Consider the following 14185-nt stretch of genomic DNA (forward strand, 5'->3'; position numbering starts at 1 on the left):
GTGAAGGTAAGTAATTATTGTATAGGCATTGTACATTTATACTTTTATCACTTACATAGCTAGGGTACCACTGATATTTTTAATATTAAGGGTTAAGTCTTACCTACACTTTTTTATAATAATATGTATAATATGTAGTAATAATGATCAATTAGTATAATTTATATTTCTAAATTGTGAATTCAATAAATACTATTTTCATCTATTTATAAAAAAAAAAAAAATTTATTATTAAATTGAATATAAAATCTGCAGCATAATAATTTATTAATTTATATTATTGATGTAGCACTCGTTTATTGTTTATTCACATTTCACAAATATTATAGTCTATAACTAAACCTATTTGGAACGAATTACAAGTCACAATAATAATTTTAATTTATTGATAATAATTTTACTATTAATAATTTATTATAAGAATAATATGTATAGACATATAAACATACAAATATTTATAAATTATTATTATAATTATTATTATTATTTTTTTTTTTTATTAGTAACAGTAAAATTATTTAAAAATACAAATTATAGCATGACAATATGATTATTACTATGAAAGTGTTTATAAGTTTATAACGTATGCGCGTGCGTTGTATGGGTGACTAGTTTGATAATACATATTTGTTGTGAAAATAATCCTTGGAAATCATACTATTTACGATTGTAAAAAATAGATAAGATGCTTTTATTCATCATTATAAATTAACAATACTTGATTGCGTAAGCACCATTTATCCACACTAAAATCTGGTATATCTAAGAAAAAAAATTACTTTAATTATAGCCGTTATAGATAATTATACATAATTAATTTAAATTTAAAAAATTTATTTGGAGCGTTTTATAGATTAATAATCATTACTACACATGTAAATGTATTACTTACGTTGTAAGTAAATAAAGCAATAAGTTGATAAAAATTATACCACAATCCTAATTATAGTTATAAAATGTAAGCCTATTACCTATCCCAATCCCAATCCCAAATCAACTATCTCATCAAATTAATGATGTACAGGAGCCTAATAAGGTTAGATTAGGTTGGTTATTAATATACATTACCAAGTGAAATTATCTTACCTCCGTACTCTAAAATAGATAACGATAATGCAATGGTAAGAATTATTTGCGTAAATATGACAATAAAATATACTGTTGTCTATTGTAATTTTAATATTGTGATCATAATTAAGTTGCATAGTTGTAGTTTTTATATTATTATATTGTACATAAGTAAATAATTATAAAAAGTAGTACAGTTATTCCCACGCACTTTGTTGTGCGTGTAAAATGCATCCGTTTGTCATTTAAGAAAATGAGCGCCTTGCCAATAATATATTAAACAGATTTCGACAATATTTATTATTTTCATTAAATAAAAGAAAATAAAGAAAAAAACTCTAATTATTTTTTTGTCAGTTATATAACTATTAATGTTAATATGGTTAAGTATGTAAATAAATGTTGAATATTGATACTTATAGAAATAAATTTTTTTTATTTAAATTCTAATTTGATTAAATGAATAATGTTTTCGTCAGTCGCTGACGTGTAAAAATGAACGAGCTTTTGATGGTTTGTCATCAACGTGAGAACATGCAATATATAATTAGCCATGAAAAACAAGAATTACAAATTTAAATTTTTGAGCTTTTGACGTGTTAGTAGTCATCTCCAAAGGAATAAGAAATTGCAGGCATCTGAATTGAGTTAGTATGACTGGAGAGATCATTGGAAGTAGAACAGCTTGACCTTGAAACTTTCTATGCAAAATGTTAGCCCAAGGAACATTGTCCAATATTTATTCATAACAATTCCCGTGCCATTTAATTATGTAGTGGCGCGCAGCTGAAAATTCTGGTTTATCGTTGAAAAGTCTCAAGTGAATGCGCGAGGGCCATAATGCATTTATTCCAAATAATAAATTTGAATTTTTGTAAAACTTTTGCCATATTGGAATGCTTCTTAATGTTAGATGTTGCGTCTGTCTATATGACTGTTTTATGGCAACTTGAGTGCTGAATATGGAGTCCGTTCACCATCAAGAAAAATGGTTGCAATGCTTGACGAAGCAATTGCCAAAATAATATGATTTTGTAAATAAGTGCACGGAAGTCATAGAGAGACAAGAAGCTCCATTTCGACAGCACGTACATTTGCGATTTTTTGAACTTTGCTATAAACTTTATTTTATGGATTATTTGCTGAGATCAGGAGAGTTTTGGCAGTACCACATCCACATGATATGACCAAAAAAAATAATCTCCATTATGATGTCGGTTTATTATAAAAATTGAATTCAGTTTGTATATTAGAAAAGCCAAAATTAAATTACACTTGTACTTCTTATAACATTAGAGAAAAATAAATAAATAAGGACAACCGGAATTTTTACATAAAACCAGATTTCGACAAAATATAATTGATTTTTTTTTTATGTGTAACTCAAAAGCGATCAACTGTAGAAAATTTTCACTTATTATTTATGTTAAAATTTCTGAAACATTGTATAGTCTTAATATCTTGATACTTTTTGAGCTAATTTTAGATATTTTTAATTTTGTTTAAGTTTTTTTTGATAAACATTAAAGAATGTATACAAGAATTCTCACAATTTTTTTATTTACAAATTATAAAATATCAATAATACATGGTCACAATAACTTTAATAAGCATTTAGGTTTAGAATATTGTCAAAATTTGTGAAATCAAAAATTAGTATTCATGAAAAATTTCCTTTTTAAATATAAGATTTAAAAATTCGATACAAAATCATTCATACACTATTCTTCCTAAAAAAAAAAAGTTTATTGAATGTAACATTATTTTTTTAAGGCATTAGATAGAAAATTATTCTGCTGTGGAATATGAAATTAAAATTTTATGTTGTCTTTCAAAAAAGTAAAAAACATAAAAAAAATATAAGGATAATTTTTTAACAAAAAAGTAGTTTTTTAACAACTTGAAACTATATAAAAAAATATTTTCAAAAAAATGAATACTTTTTGAAATAATGAGTGTTTTATGATAAAAGAATTACCGTGCCTAAAAGTTACAATTAATATAAAATAATAATATTTAATCGTTATATTATAATTATTTTACTGAAAACAAATAAATATTACTGTTTTTAATTGTTATTCATAAAAATACAATACATACTTTTCCGTATGCTCTTGACAATTTTTTGGAGATAACCCCAGTACTTTTCTGTTATAACTAAAACAAATCTTTTTTATATTAATAATTTTAAATTAAAATACTGCATCTTGAGATTAAGACCATACATATTATGTAAAATATTAATTAAACGTAAAACACTACCATTATATTAAATAATAGTGTTATTTTCGAAACAAAATTAAAATTAAAATATGACTGATGATTGTCAAGATTGTAATATTAATATATTAGGCTAATTTTTAGCTAAGATAGGAAAAGCAAAATGTAATTTTATGATGAAATCTTTGAAAAGTATAAAAATGTGGACATAGTCTATGTATTTATAAAAATAAATGTTGTTGTCTTATTCATAAAACTTGATAAAATATTTTAATAAACATGAACAATTATTAAAGATATAATTATTGACATGACAGTTAGCGTAATTTGTAGTAGTAATGGAAGAGGAGAATTTATTTTTCCTCTAGTTGAAAATTTTCTAATTGTTTCACTGAATAGTACTAAATTAAAATCTTTGAAAATATTTAATAAGTCATATAAAAATGTTATGAATTATAAGATGTTATTGTATCCATGATACGAATTGTATTATAAACTTAAATTTTTAGAAAAGTGATATACAAAAATAAATTACCTGGAAAATGTTTTGAGCGAATAATTGATTCTATAATACAAAAGAAATTACGTTATTATATTGACTGTTCATTAGAAGTATATTATATTATTTTCAATTATTTTATATATATTATGGTTATTTTCGGAAAAAGTTATAATAATTAATACATTTTATTCTTTGTATTTTAATTACCATGGTATAAAAAAGGATCTATAAAAAAAAAAACGGACAATTTTTTACAATATTTAAAATATTTTTGTTTTTGTTAATGTATATATATTATTGTTTTTAGGAATTTGTACGTCCATAACACGCTTAATTTAAAAACTAAGCATTCCATTATGTTTTTAGGATAAATCTTCCACAAACCACGAATTATAACTTCAAAAAAATAAGCCAATAAAAATATTTCATCTAAAAAAAAATTGCATTAAAATTTAATGACTTTCCCAAGTAAGTAAAATTGTTAACATAAAAAACAATTTTTTTTTCTAAATCTGTATCCATTCAATTTTTATAAACGTATTTATTATTTCAAAATGTCTTAACAATTAAAAAACAGTGTATGAAATATACGTATAGTCTAGTCTCTGTAACACATATCTTAATTCTCTTTTTAATATTCATATTTCATTCAGTGTTTATAATATTTTAAGTCTATGCTATCCATACATGTATATATAATTTCAATAAAACCACATATTATGTTGTAAAAACAAAAATATTTGCCCTGCCGTTTTCCACAATTAATATACTTTTTAAAATGTACTGTATTCATTAATTAGTAAAACGTAATTAATATTCATTAATCACTATAAGTTAAAATAATTACTAAGTAATTTACTTACTAATTTTAAATGATATCAAGACATTGGTGTAGGTGTTTTCATCTAATAAATAAATATTAATAAAATTATTCATCTAAAATAAATTACATTTCGTAAGTTTGTTTATAACTTATATAATTTTTTTTAAATTTGTACAAATAAAATTTAAGTATGAGTATTTTGTATAGAGGTTGAGACTATTTTTTCTGAAAAAAGTTTCGTTATATATTTAATCCACATATTTCTTTAACTAATATGTTTATTTTGATAAAAATATTAAATTTAATTTTAAAAATAATAAACAGTATTTTACTTATATTTTAGATGACACCGGCAATCTAACCTTTTGTAGGTATATTATAATATACAGAAAAAAACGAAACAATAACATTGGATAATCTTGTAGCTCTTAAACTAAACTGTTTTAATTTTAAAACATTCGAAAAATAATTCCATCAATCCCGGCCCCTAGTTATGCAAGTAGTGCTTTCTACCTAAGTGCCAACTAATCTATTTAAATTTATTTTGTTTGTACAAAACTAGACTGTGTATCTTACATAATAATATACTTGCCATCAAATTTTTCAAGTATTGTATCTGTTTTAAAAAATAATTTTTAACAATTTAGTGTTGATACAAATGAAATATTAACTGTTATTATTAAATTTCATGTATAAAAATGCAGCTAATAGTACATTATTAATATAGTTTATTCATAATTATTTAACGCTTATGTTTGTTTATACATATGATGATTGACGATCAAAAACGTCCAATCCTATGCTATGATCCGATCTAACTCTATCTCCATATTGGCCATTATTTTGTATGCATATTGTGTATAGATAGTATGTGTTAAATTAATATCGCCAAAAATATATTACTGTATTATAATATAATATTATGCAAAGGAATTAAAAGAACACAAAATTTAATTTATGAACAAATATAATAGAATATAATAGAAAATGGATTGAAAACTACAGTCATCTTTAAGTTTTCGCCAAATTACTTTAAAAATACCAACCAATTTTAGTCAAAAGTCGTTTAAAACATTAATTCTGAAACAGCTGTATCTGCATTAATGTTATATTATCCAAAATTCCAGCAATCATTCATAATTCACACCTTAAGACTGATGCAAGTCGATTCACCTTAAGGAGTATTCTTTCTCAAGAATAAATTTTTTCAATTGGCTATAAATAGATAAAAAAAAATTTACAATTGGGCAACAAGTCAACAATCAAAGCACTATTACTACTCCAAAACGTAATAACAGACATAAAAATAAAAAAAAATACATCATGGTAAAACCAATAAATTCATCACTCCATTCAGAATCTAAAATGTATAAGTTAACGTTAATAGTAATAATTTATAACATGTATCCGATATTTTCTATTACGTCTTTGAATATTGAGTCGTAAATATCATATTTTTTTTCGAAAGCAATACAACGGACCTATTACTAAAATTAGTCTTCCTATAACTGCTGAATTAGTTAAAAAAAATTTAAAGTAACATCGATTAACTTACTTGTACATTCTAAAGATATCAAACAATTGTAGATTAAACTAATAATTTCAGAATTGTAATTTATCTTAGTAAAATAATTATACATAATAATTTTACTTATATTTATAGTAATAGTAAATAATTATTTATTTATTGTTTCTGTTTATTTTTCAATAAACGCTAGAGTTTGTGTATCATTAGATTGAATTGGAAAGTATTGAGTTTATTTGATATTAAGGTGTTGCCACTTAAATCAATAACGATCTTATTAATAAATATGACTTGAAGTTGGATGAAACTCATTGCTTATGATCGAAATATTTATTAAAAGTTAGTTCAAATATTATAATATACTATTATAAGCTTACCTTCAATATCTGTGAATATATAAGCGTAGTTGATTTATTGGTATTATGAACAGTAAACTATAACTGTTTTTAAGTATATATTGAACACAAACATAATATAAATATATTATAAAAGTCCCTGGATTTTAACCAAAATAATTTTCTATGGGACTATGCATAACACACGCTTCTTTGTAATATGAAGGTATGATTTTCAATAGTATATATATATATATATATATATATATATATATATATATATAAACATATAAAATGTATTTAATATGACTTACTTAACGGAACTATAAATTTATAAACATAAATGCTTGGTAAATATAATGAATAACTCGTTAATTTAATATGTTATATTATTATTATATAAATTTAAATTAATATTTTATATTTAGTTATTAAAATAGTAATACAATTACTATGATTTAGAATATAGTTAATCGGAAAATATCTATATCTATATATATATATATATATATTGATTTTGCAATAAAATGTGTGTTTTTTTTATGAAAACGCATTGCATGATTTTTAATCGCAAAAATGCTATGATTTTTAACTTTGAAAGTGGTTTTCGATAACAAATTAAATCTAGTTTGTACTTCAAAGAGGTTAAATTTTTTCATAGTTAAAAATTCCCAATTTTTTTTTTCAAAATATAATCTAAGAAAAAATTTTAAAAAAACATGCATTTGTATAAAAACCGTTTTTGTTGTTTTGTGTAATATAAAAACGAATAATACTGTAGAGTTAAAACCTTCACAAAATATTTAAGTTAGCATTTCCTACAAATAGAATAATCTTATTGTGTTAAACCAATATTAAAAACAATTAATTTATTTTAGCATCATCACAAAACGTTTTGTTTATTTAATATTAAAGTGTTGCCACTCAAATCAATAATGATTTTATTAGTAGGTACAACTTGAAGTTGAATGAAACTAATTGTTTATAATATCAGTTTCATTGGTTATTTTGTGTTCACAGACATTAAATTTGTTCTTTTAAATTTGATCAAAAAACACAATATTAAATATTACTCTGATCAAAATATTTTATTTAAAGTTAGTTAAAATATTATAATACACTATTATAAGCTTACCCACAGTATCTGTGAATATATATAAGTAATTTGTTTATTAGTATTATGAACCGTAAACTATTAATGTTTTTAAGTATATATTGAACACAAACATAATATAAATATATTATAAAAGTCCCTGGATTTTAACCAAAATATTTTTCAATGCGATTATGAATAACACACGCTTTGTAATATAAAGGTATGAATTCCAATAGTATATATATATACATAAACATATAAAATATATGAGCCAGTACGAGTACCTTCATGTCAGTCGATATCACGAATCAGTCCTTCAACTTAGTTTATTTTTCCTATTTACTTGCACTTTGAATATTTACCAATAAATCTACACTTTAAAAACAAGGTCGAGCAAGTGGGTATCACTCTGCTGTATAGTAGAAATGAAGAGTAGGTATACTATAATACTGTGTTAAATTTGAATGTAATGACAGGTATGATTGTATACGAAAAACAATTCTGAACGGAGATAATTTGTTAGTCTAGGATAATTAGTAGTATATATTATTATTTTATTAATTATAATTAAATTTTAATATATATAGTTATTTTACGCGATTTTGTAAAAAATTAAATTTCATACGCTCATAAAATATTTCTATATTGAAGCCAGAAATTTTTTTTATGTTACTTGAAGGAAAATTTATGAAGAACCTAGTATTGGGTTTTTTAACCTTAGATATAACACATTGTCAACACATTTGTGATATAATCACAAACATTTTATGAATTTTCAACTTCAAAATTCCTTGCAAATGTTCACGATTTTGATACATTTCGTAAACATTTGAACTTTAAATGTTTATAAACAAAAATTGTGACTAACGATTTTTCATTTATTTTACGATGATAATAACAACTTATAATAAACTTTCTATTAAATTTTAAAGATTTTTTGGAATGCCAAATTTTTTATCGATATTTCATAAAAAAAACTTGGAAAAATCAATAATTTCAATTGTCTATAAATAGCTTAAAAAAAGTCAAAATATTTTGAAAATTTAATCGCAAATAGATAACGCTAATATATACATTTGGTGAATATTTCAAGTATTTATAATGATTCGTTATACGAATAATCGTAGACTTTAAACTATCAAAAATGTTTATATTAACATTTCTTACAAATAAAATAATCTTATCGAGTTAAACTAATATTAAAAACTATTAATTTACAAAATATTTTGAAATAGTATACCATACGTCAATACTGTATTAAACTTCACAATATACTAATTTTTAAACATTATTCATATATCTATCATAGTTAAGTGATAGCCATTATTTAAATGAGTAGGTAGTAAAGACAATAATAACAGACAAACTTGTAGACTGACTTACAACATGGACCGTGTGCTGTATACATTTAATTAAATATTTAAAAATTATAAATTTATAAATTTAGAACAAGCGAAACATTAGCATATAATTTATTTTAATTATAAAATATGTAGTTATATAACTTAATAGTTTGATATAGATTATAAAAATAACACATATTATAATATATAAAACCAAAAAAAAAATGAATTAAATGTTGTCATTCAAAAAAGTAAAAACCTTAAAAAAATATAAGGATAAAAATATTTAAAAATATAATTTTTTAATAAAACCATGTTGTTGTTTTTTTAACAACTTGAAACTATGTATAAAAATGTTTTCAAAAACATGAATACTTTTCGAAATAATGAGTGTTTCATGATAAAAGAATCACTCTGTATATTTAATATTTATTTATGGGTAAGTTTAGCCAGTCGCGACTCATAGGTTGAGAAACACTGCTCTATACAATTATTTAAATAAATAAATATATTCATTTAAAATTGTTGTGAAATGTATTTTTTCAGAGATTCGATTAATACAATTTCTTATGATATACCCATAACTTGTATTAATAATACATAGTAATTTAAAACTAATTACTTATAATGGAACAGGAAGATAATAATCTAAATCTACCTGAAAATATATAAAAGTTTAACATGTGAATGAAATGTATATAGTTTCTGGTAAATGCAAATTGGTATTAAAAATAAAAATATTATTTTTAAATAAAAACAATTAGTTATAAATGAAAACGAATAATATTAACTAACATAACACAATAATTATTGTTTGGGTATACATTTTCAAAATTATATACCCTGAAAACTTTAATTTTTTATAAATAGTATAAAACTCCTATTAATAATAACTGGATTATTTCATTTTATTGCAGTTTGATTGTTCTGTATAATAATAATACTTGATTATAATAGGTAATAACGAAACATAATAACATACTATAAAATATTATGTGTAAAAAAATATTCATTTATTTTTTAAAGCCCTTCCTGTTAGAAAAATATTTGGGATCGCTCAGGTCATTCCCAGTTCTTAATATTACTATTGTTTATAGTATATTGTGATTAATTGAATGAGTTAATGCGCACGATGTATCGAATGACTTTTAAAGTCTACATTTTTAATATGATTTAATCGTACTTTTTTTAAAACAAAAAATAATATCGATTTTTAAATTATTTGTATTATACCGATGTTTGTAAATATAAATTAAAATAAGATTTTTAGACTTACGCTTATCCCCTGAAATTATATATCAATTTAAAATTTGATTAATACTATTATAATGTTAAAACTGTTTAAAACATTTTATCATTGAGTGAATGTATTGATTTTTCAATAACATTTTCTTAGTATTTTATTTTTGTATAGAGTTATAGAAATATATTTTATTGTGTTTCATATAAATGTATTATCTTATTATCTCGTTTTTAAACAGAGGATATGCACCAATGCTCAATACCGAGAAGATGATTATCAGTAAAATAAAGTTTGAAAACATAATACAAGGTTGCTCTGATGAATAATAATTCGCAGATTTAATGAAATAAAAAGATTAAAATATGTGCTATAAATATGAAAAATTTAACAAAAAAAAATGTAATGACGAAACATTATAATTAATAATGTACTATACAATATTTTGTATGAGCAAATTTTCATTCATTTTTTAAATTTCTTCCGTCTAGAAAAATATCTGAGATCGCTCAGGTTATTTACTGTTCTTAATATTATTATTGTTTATACTGTTTATAGTGTATTGTGATTAATTGAATGAATTTTTGAGCACAATGTATCGATTAACTTTTAAAGTTTACATTTTTAATATGATTTAATCGTACTTCATTTAAAATAAGAAAGATTTTTAAATTATTAGTATTGTACTGATATTTATAAATATAAATCAAAATAGGGTTTTAAACTTACGCTTTTTCGCTGAAATTATATATTAATTTACAATTTGATTAATACTATTAAAATATTAAAGCATTTAAAACTGTTCAACAACATTTTAATCTTTGAGAGAATATATTGATTTTTTAGTAAGTTTTCTTAGTATTTTATTTTTATATAGAAATATATGTTATTGTGTGCCATGTAAATGTCTTTTCCTATTATCTCGTTTTGGAACAGAGGATAAGCACTAATGCTCAATATCGAGAAGACGATTATCAGTAAAAAAAACTTTGAAAATATACTACGAGATTGCTCTGATAAATAATAATTCACAGATTTGTATGGAATAAAAATGTTAAAATATGTTTTATAAATATGAAATATTTAACAAAAATAATTTATTCAACAATTAGCTTAAAAAATAATTGAAACAAATAGAATAGAAAATTATTGACTAAAAAATAAATGATTGATCCATAGAGGAACTAACATTAGTTCTATAAAAAGTAATATATTGATAGTTGTTTAGACCTATTTTATTTTTAATAAAAATAATATAAAATATAAAATTTTTATTTTTTTTTTTTTAAATTTTAAGTTGGTTTTAATTTTTATAAAATTTATCAAAATATTTAAAAAAAATAATCGATAGATTTAATTTCACAAAAATTTCAAGCTTTTTATTTATATAAGTTATATTTGTATACATATTACACGTATATACTATTATATTGGACATTTCAAATTTAAATTTTTATTGCATATAATAATTTATTATACTTATACAATCACTCACCGAGGTCTTCACAAAATTCTTTAGGAGTCATTGGAATTTCTGTAAATAAACGACAAAATATTTTATTCTATTAGGATGTATTTTTCACTTGTTAAATATACAAAAACATGGAATTATATTAACATTACTGTATTATACAATTACTTTAGTTTTGGGTATGTAGTGTGATATATTAATTAAAATGTTACAGCTATAAATATAAATACAACGATTACCGAATACTTACTGTCTAAATAAAGATATTGGTTTGCCTTCAAATGCTCATAATATTTATGTAAATATGCTAAAAGTATTAGATTTGATTAATATGTATGTAATATTTATATCGTTCATACATATAATATACTACATATGTATAATGTATTTTGTAATAGATGTATTTTTAATTATAACTGATAAATTAGGCTTATAAATGATTTAACTTATTATTAAAAATAATATATATTTTTAAATTGTACGATTAAAACCTATCAAATATGATAAATAACAACAATAAGCAATATAAATTAAATTTCCTAGTGATGTTATTAAACTGCTTTGATAATTAATTTACTAAAAAGACATTTTTATTTTAAGCCACCTGCAACTTAACAATTATGTTGCTAAGAGTGGAGTTATTTTCCTATCATTCTTATGACAGACTATGAAACAATTCAAACTGTAGTCGATAGGTGTTAGCGTTAAGTTTCCAAGCATAGGTAGGTACAATAAGTAACAAGAACGCATTCAGCTCCAGCGGATTTGGGCGACGCCTTGATTAACATGGTGCTCGAATTTTTTTGCATTTTTTTAAAAAAAAAATCCTCATATTAAAGGAAAATTTACTTTTATCTAGTACATTAAATCTTTAGTTTAAAGATATTAAGGTTATAACTTAAAGATGGTAGTATTAATCTTATTACAATTAATATTTATTTTTATTAAATGATTTCTTACTATGAAAGAAATAATTTTTTTAAATTGTTTAGTCATAATTAATTTAATGGAAAATTTATTATTTTTCAAGAATTATCAGCTTCATAAATTAAATTAAATCAATAACCTAAATATAATGAGTTGACTTCATTGGATCAAAATAATATCCGTTTTTCATTAATTTAACATGCGTTTTTTATTAATTAAATGCAATTTTTCTCTGAGTGAAAAATCTTTTGAATTAATAAAGTCATATAAAAATCTTCATTTTCTGCAATAATTAATTTTTTGTTAAAATCAATCACTTACATATTTATATGTATACATTAGCACACATTAAAAAAATAGATCATAGTGAAAAATCAAAATGTTTGATTAATAACACATAGTAGTTTATTAGTTAAAAAATACAAAACGTATTTCACAACAATAAATATAAGAACTTACGTTTTACTTTAACTGAAACCTTTCCAGAGCCATTTGGGATGTCTTCGATTTCTGCAATAGTTAATTTTTGATTTAAATCACTCGCATATCTACTTATATATATATACATTAACATGTATTTAAGCTAGTGAAAAAATTTAAAAGCTTAATTAATAACACATAATAGTTTAATAATTAAACATACAACATAGTTCACGATAATAAATGTTAGATCTTACCTTTTGATTTAGATTGAACTTTATCTAAATCGTTTCTATTCATTTGAAGTTCTTTTAAAGTTTCTGCAATAATTAATAAATTACAATCACTGTCATACGTATTAAGTACAGCATAATTTATAAAAAACATTTTTTATAACGTATTATTATTTATAATATATAGACGATGATACAGCGTTTAAACTTTAAATATCAGGTGATATCATCGGTAAATCTATAATACATTGGAAACTGTATTTTATGGAAAAAAACTATGGTCGATAAAATTATCTACACATTTTGTATATGTTCACATTAGCATATACATTCATTATTTAAATAAAATAAAGGTTATGAGAGCAATTGATGAAATTCGGTACTCTAGTTTACTATGCCGTAAACGCTTGAATAACTGTTGTTGGTAAGCGATTGTTAGTCATCACGGTATTTCTGATGATGATTATTGTAGTATGACATCAATGTGACTATGTGAGCAATGTTTACATTTTTTACAATGATATAATCTGTATTTGCAACAATGTTGGTGTACAGTCGTTGTATAGCCATAAAAAGATATAATTTTTTTAATGACGATGTGCTAAATTGTTCCGCAAAATATATTTACGATATTTATCAGCTGCACTCTGGTTACTTATAGTTGGCTATAAGAACGAAAAATATTTTTACTAAGTTCTGGTTATATATGTTTAAAATTTATAAATATGGACCAAATACTGTCGGAAATATAATTATTGAACAAATTGGAAAATAATATGGACAGGGAATATTATTGGTGATGGGTTGGGAAATAACAAAATCAAATATATAATTAACATTGGTATAAAACGTATTTAATTACTTTTGAAATGTATTGACTTATTATAAATTGTTATTTAAAATAATTTAACTGCTAAATTTTCAAATATAAAACTATCATTTTGACCTCATTGAAAATAACGTATGACTTAAATGTATTTAC

General features: G+C 22.2%; 1 protein-coding gene across 4 annotated transcripts; it reads right to left on the reverse strand.

Annotated features, from left to right (window-relative positions):
- Positions 1-594: 594 nt before the first annotated feature.
- Positions 595-13596, reverse strand: LOC113553303. 4 transcript variants are annotated; one of them, XM_026956567.1, is made up of 5 exons: positions 13228-13596; positions 13010-13060; positions 11874-11930; positions 11648-11686; positions 595-762 (listed from the first exon to the last, which is right to left on the reverse strand). In XM_026956567.1, exons 1-5 carry the CDS (start codon positions 13355-13357, stop codon positions 692-694), a joined length of 348 nt encoding a protein of 115 aa, XP_026812368.1. In that variant the 5' UTR covers positions 13358-13596; the 3' UTR covers positions 595-691. The 4 variants fall into 4 exon arrangements, with proteins under 4 accessions (XP_026812368.1, XP_026812371.1, XP_026812369.1 ...); XM_026956570.1 differs by having other exon boundaries at positions 13010-13133; positions 13228-13355; XM_026956569.1 differs by lacking the exon at positions 595-762 and adding an exon at positions 5668-5828.
- Between the last annotated feature and the right edge of the window lie 589 nt (positions 13597-14185).

The sequence above is a fragment of the Rhopalosiphum maidis genome, chromosome 2, assembly GCF_003676215.2.
Source record: "Rhopalosiphum maidis isolate BTI-1 chromosome 2, ASM367621v3, whole genome shotgun sequence".
Classification (NCBI taxonomy): domain Eukaryota; kingdom Metazoa; phylum Arthropoda; class Insecta; order Hemiptera; family Aphididae; genus Rhopalosiphum; species Rhopalosiphum maidis.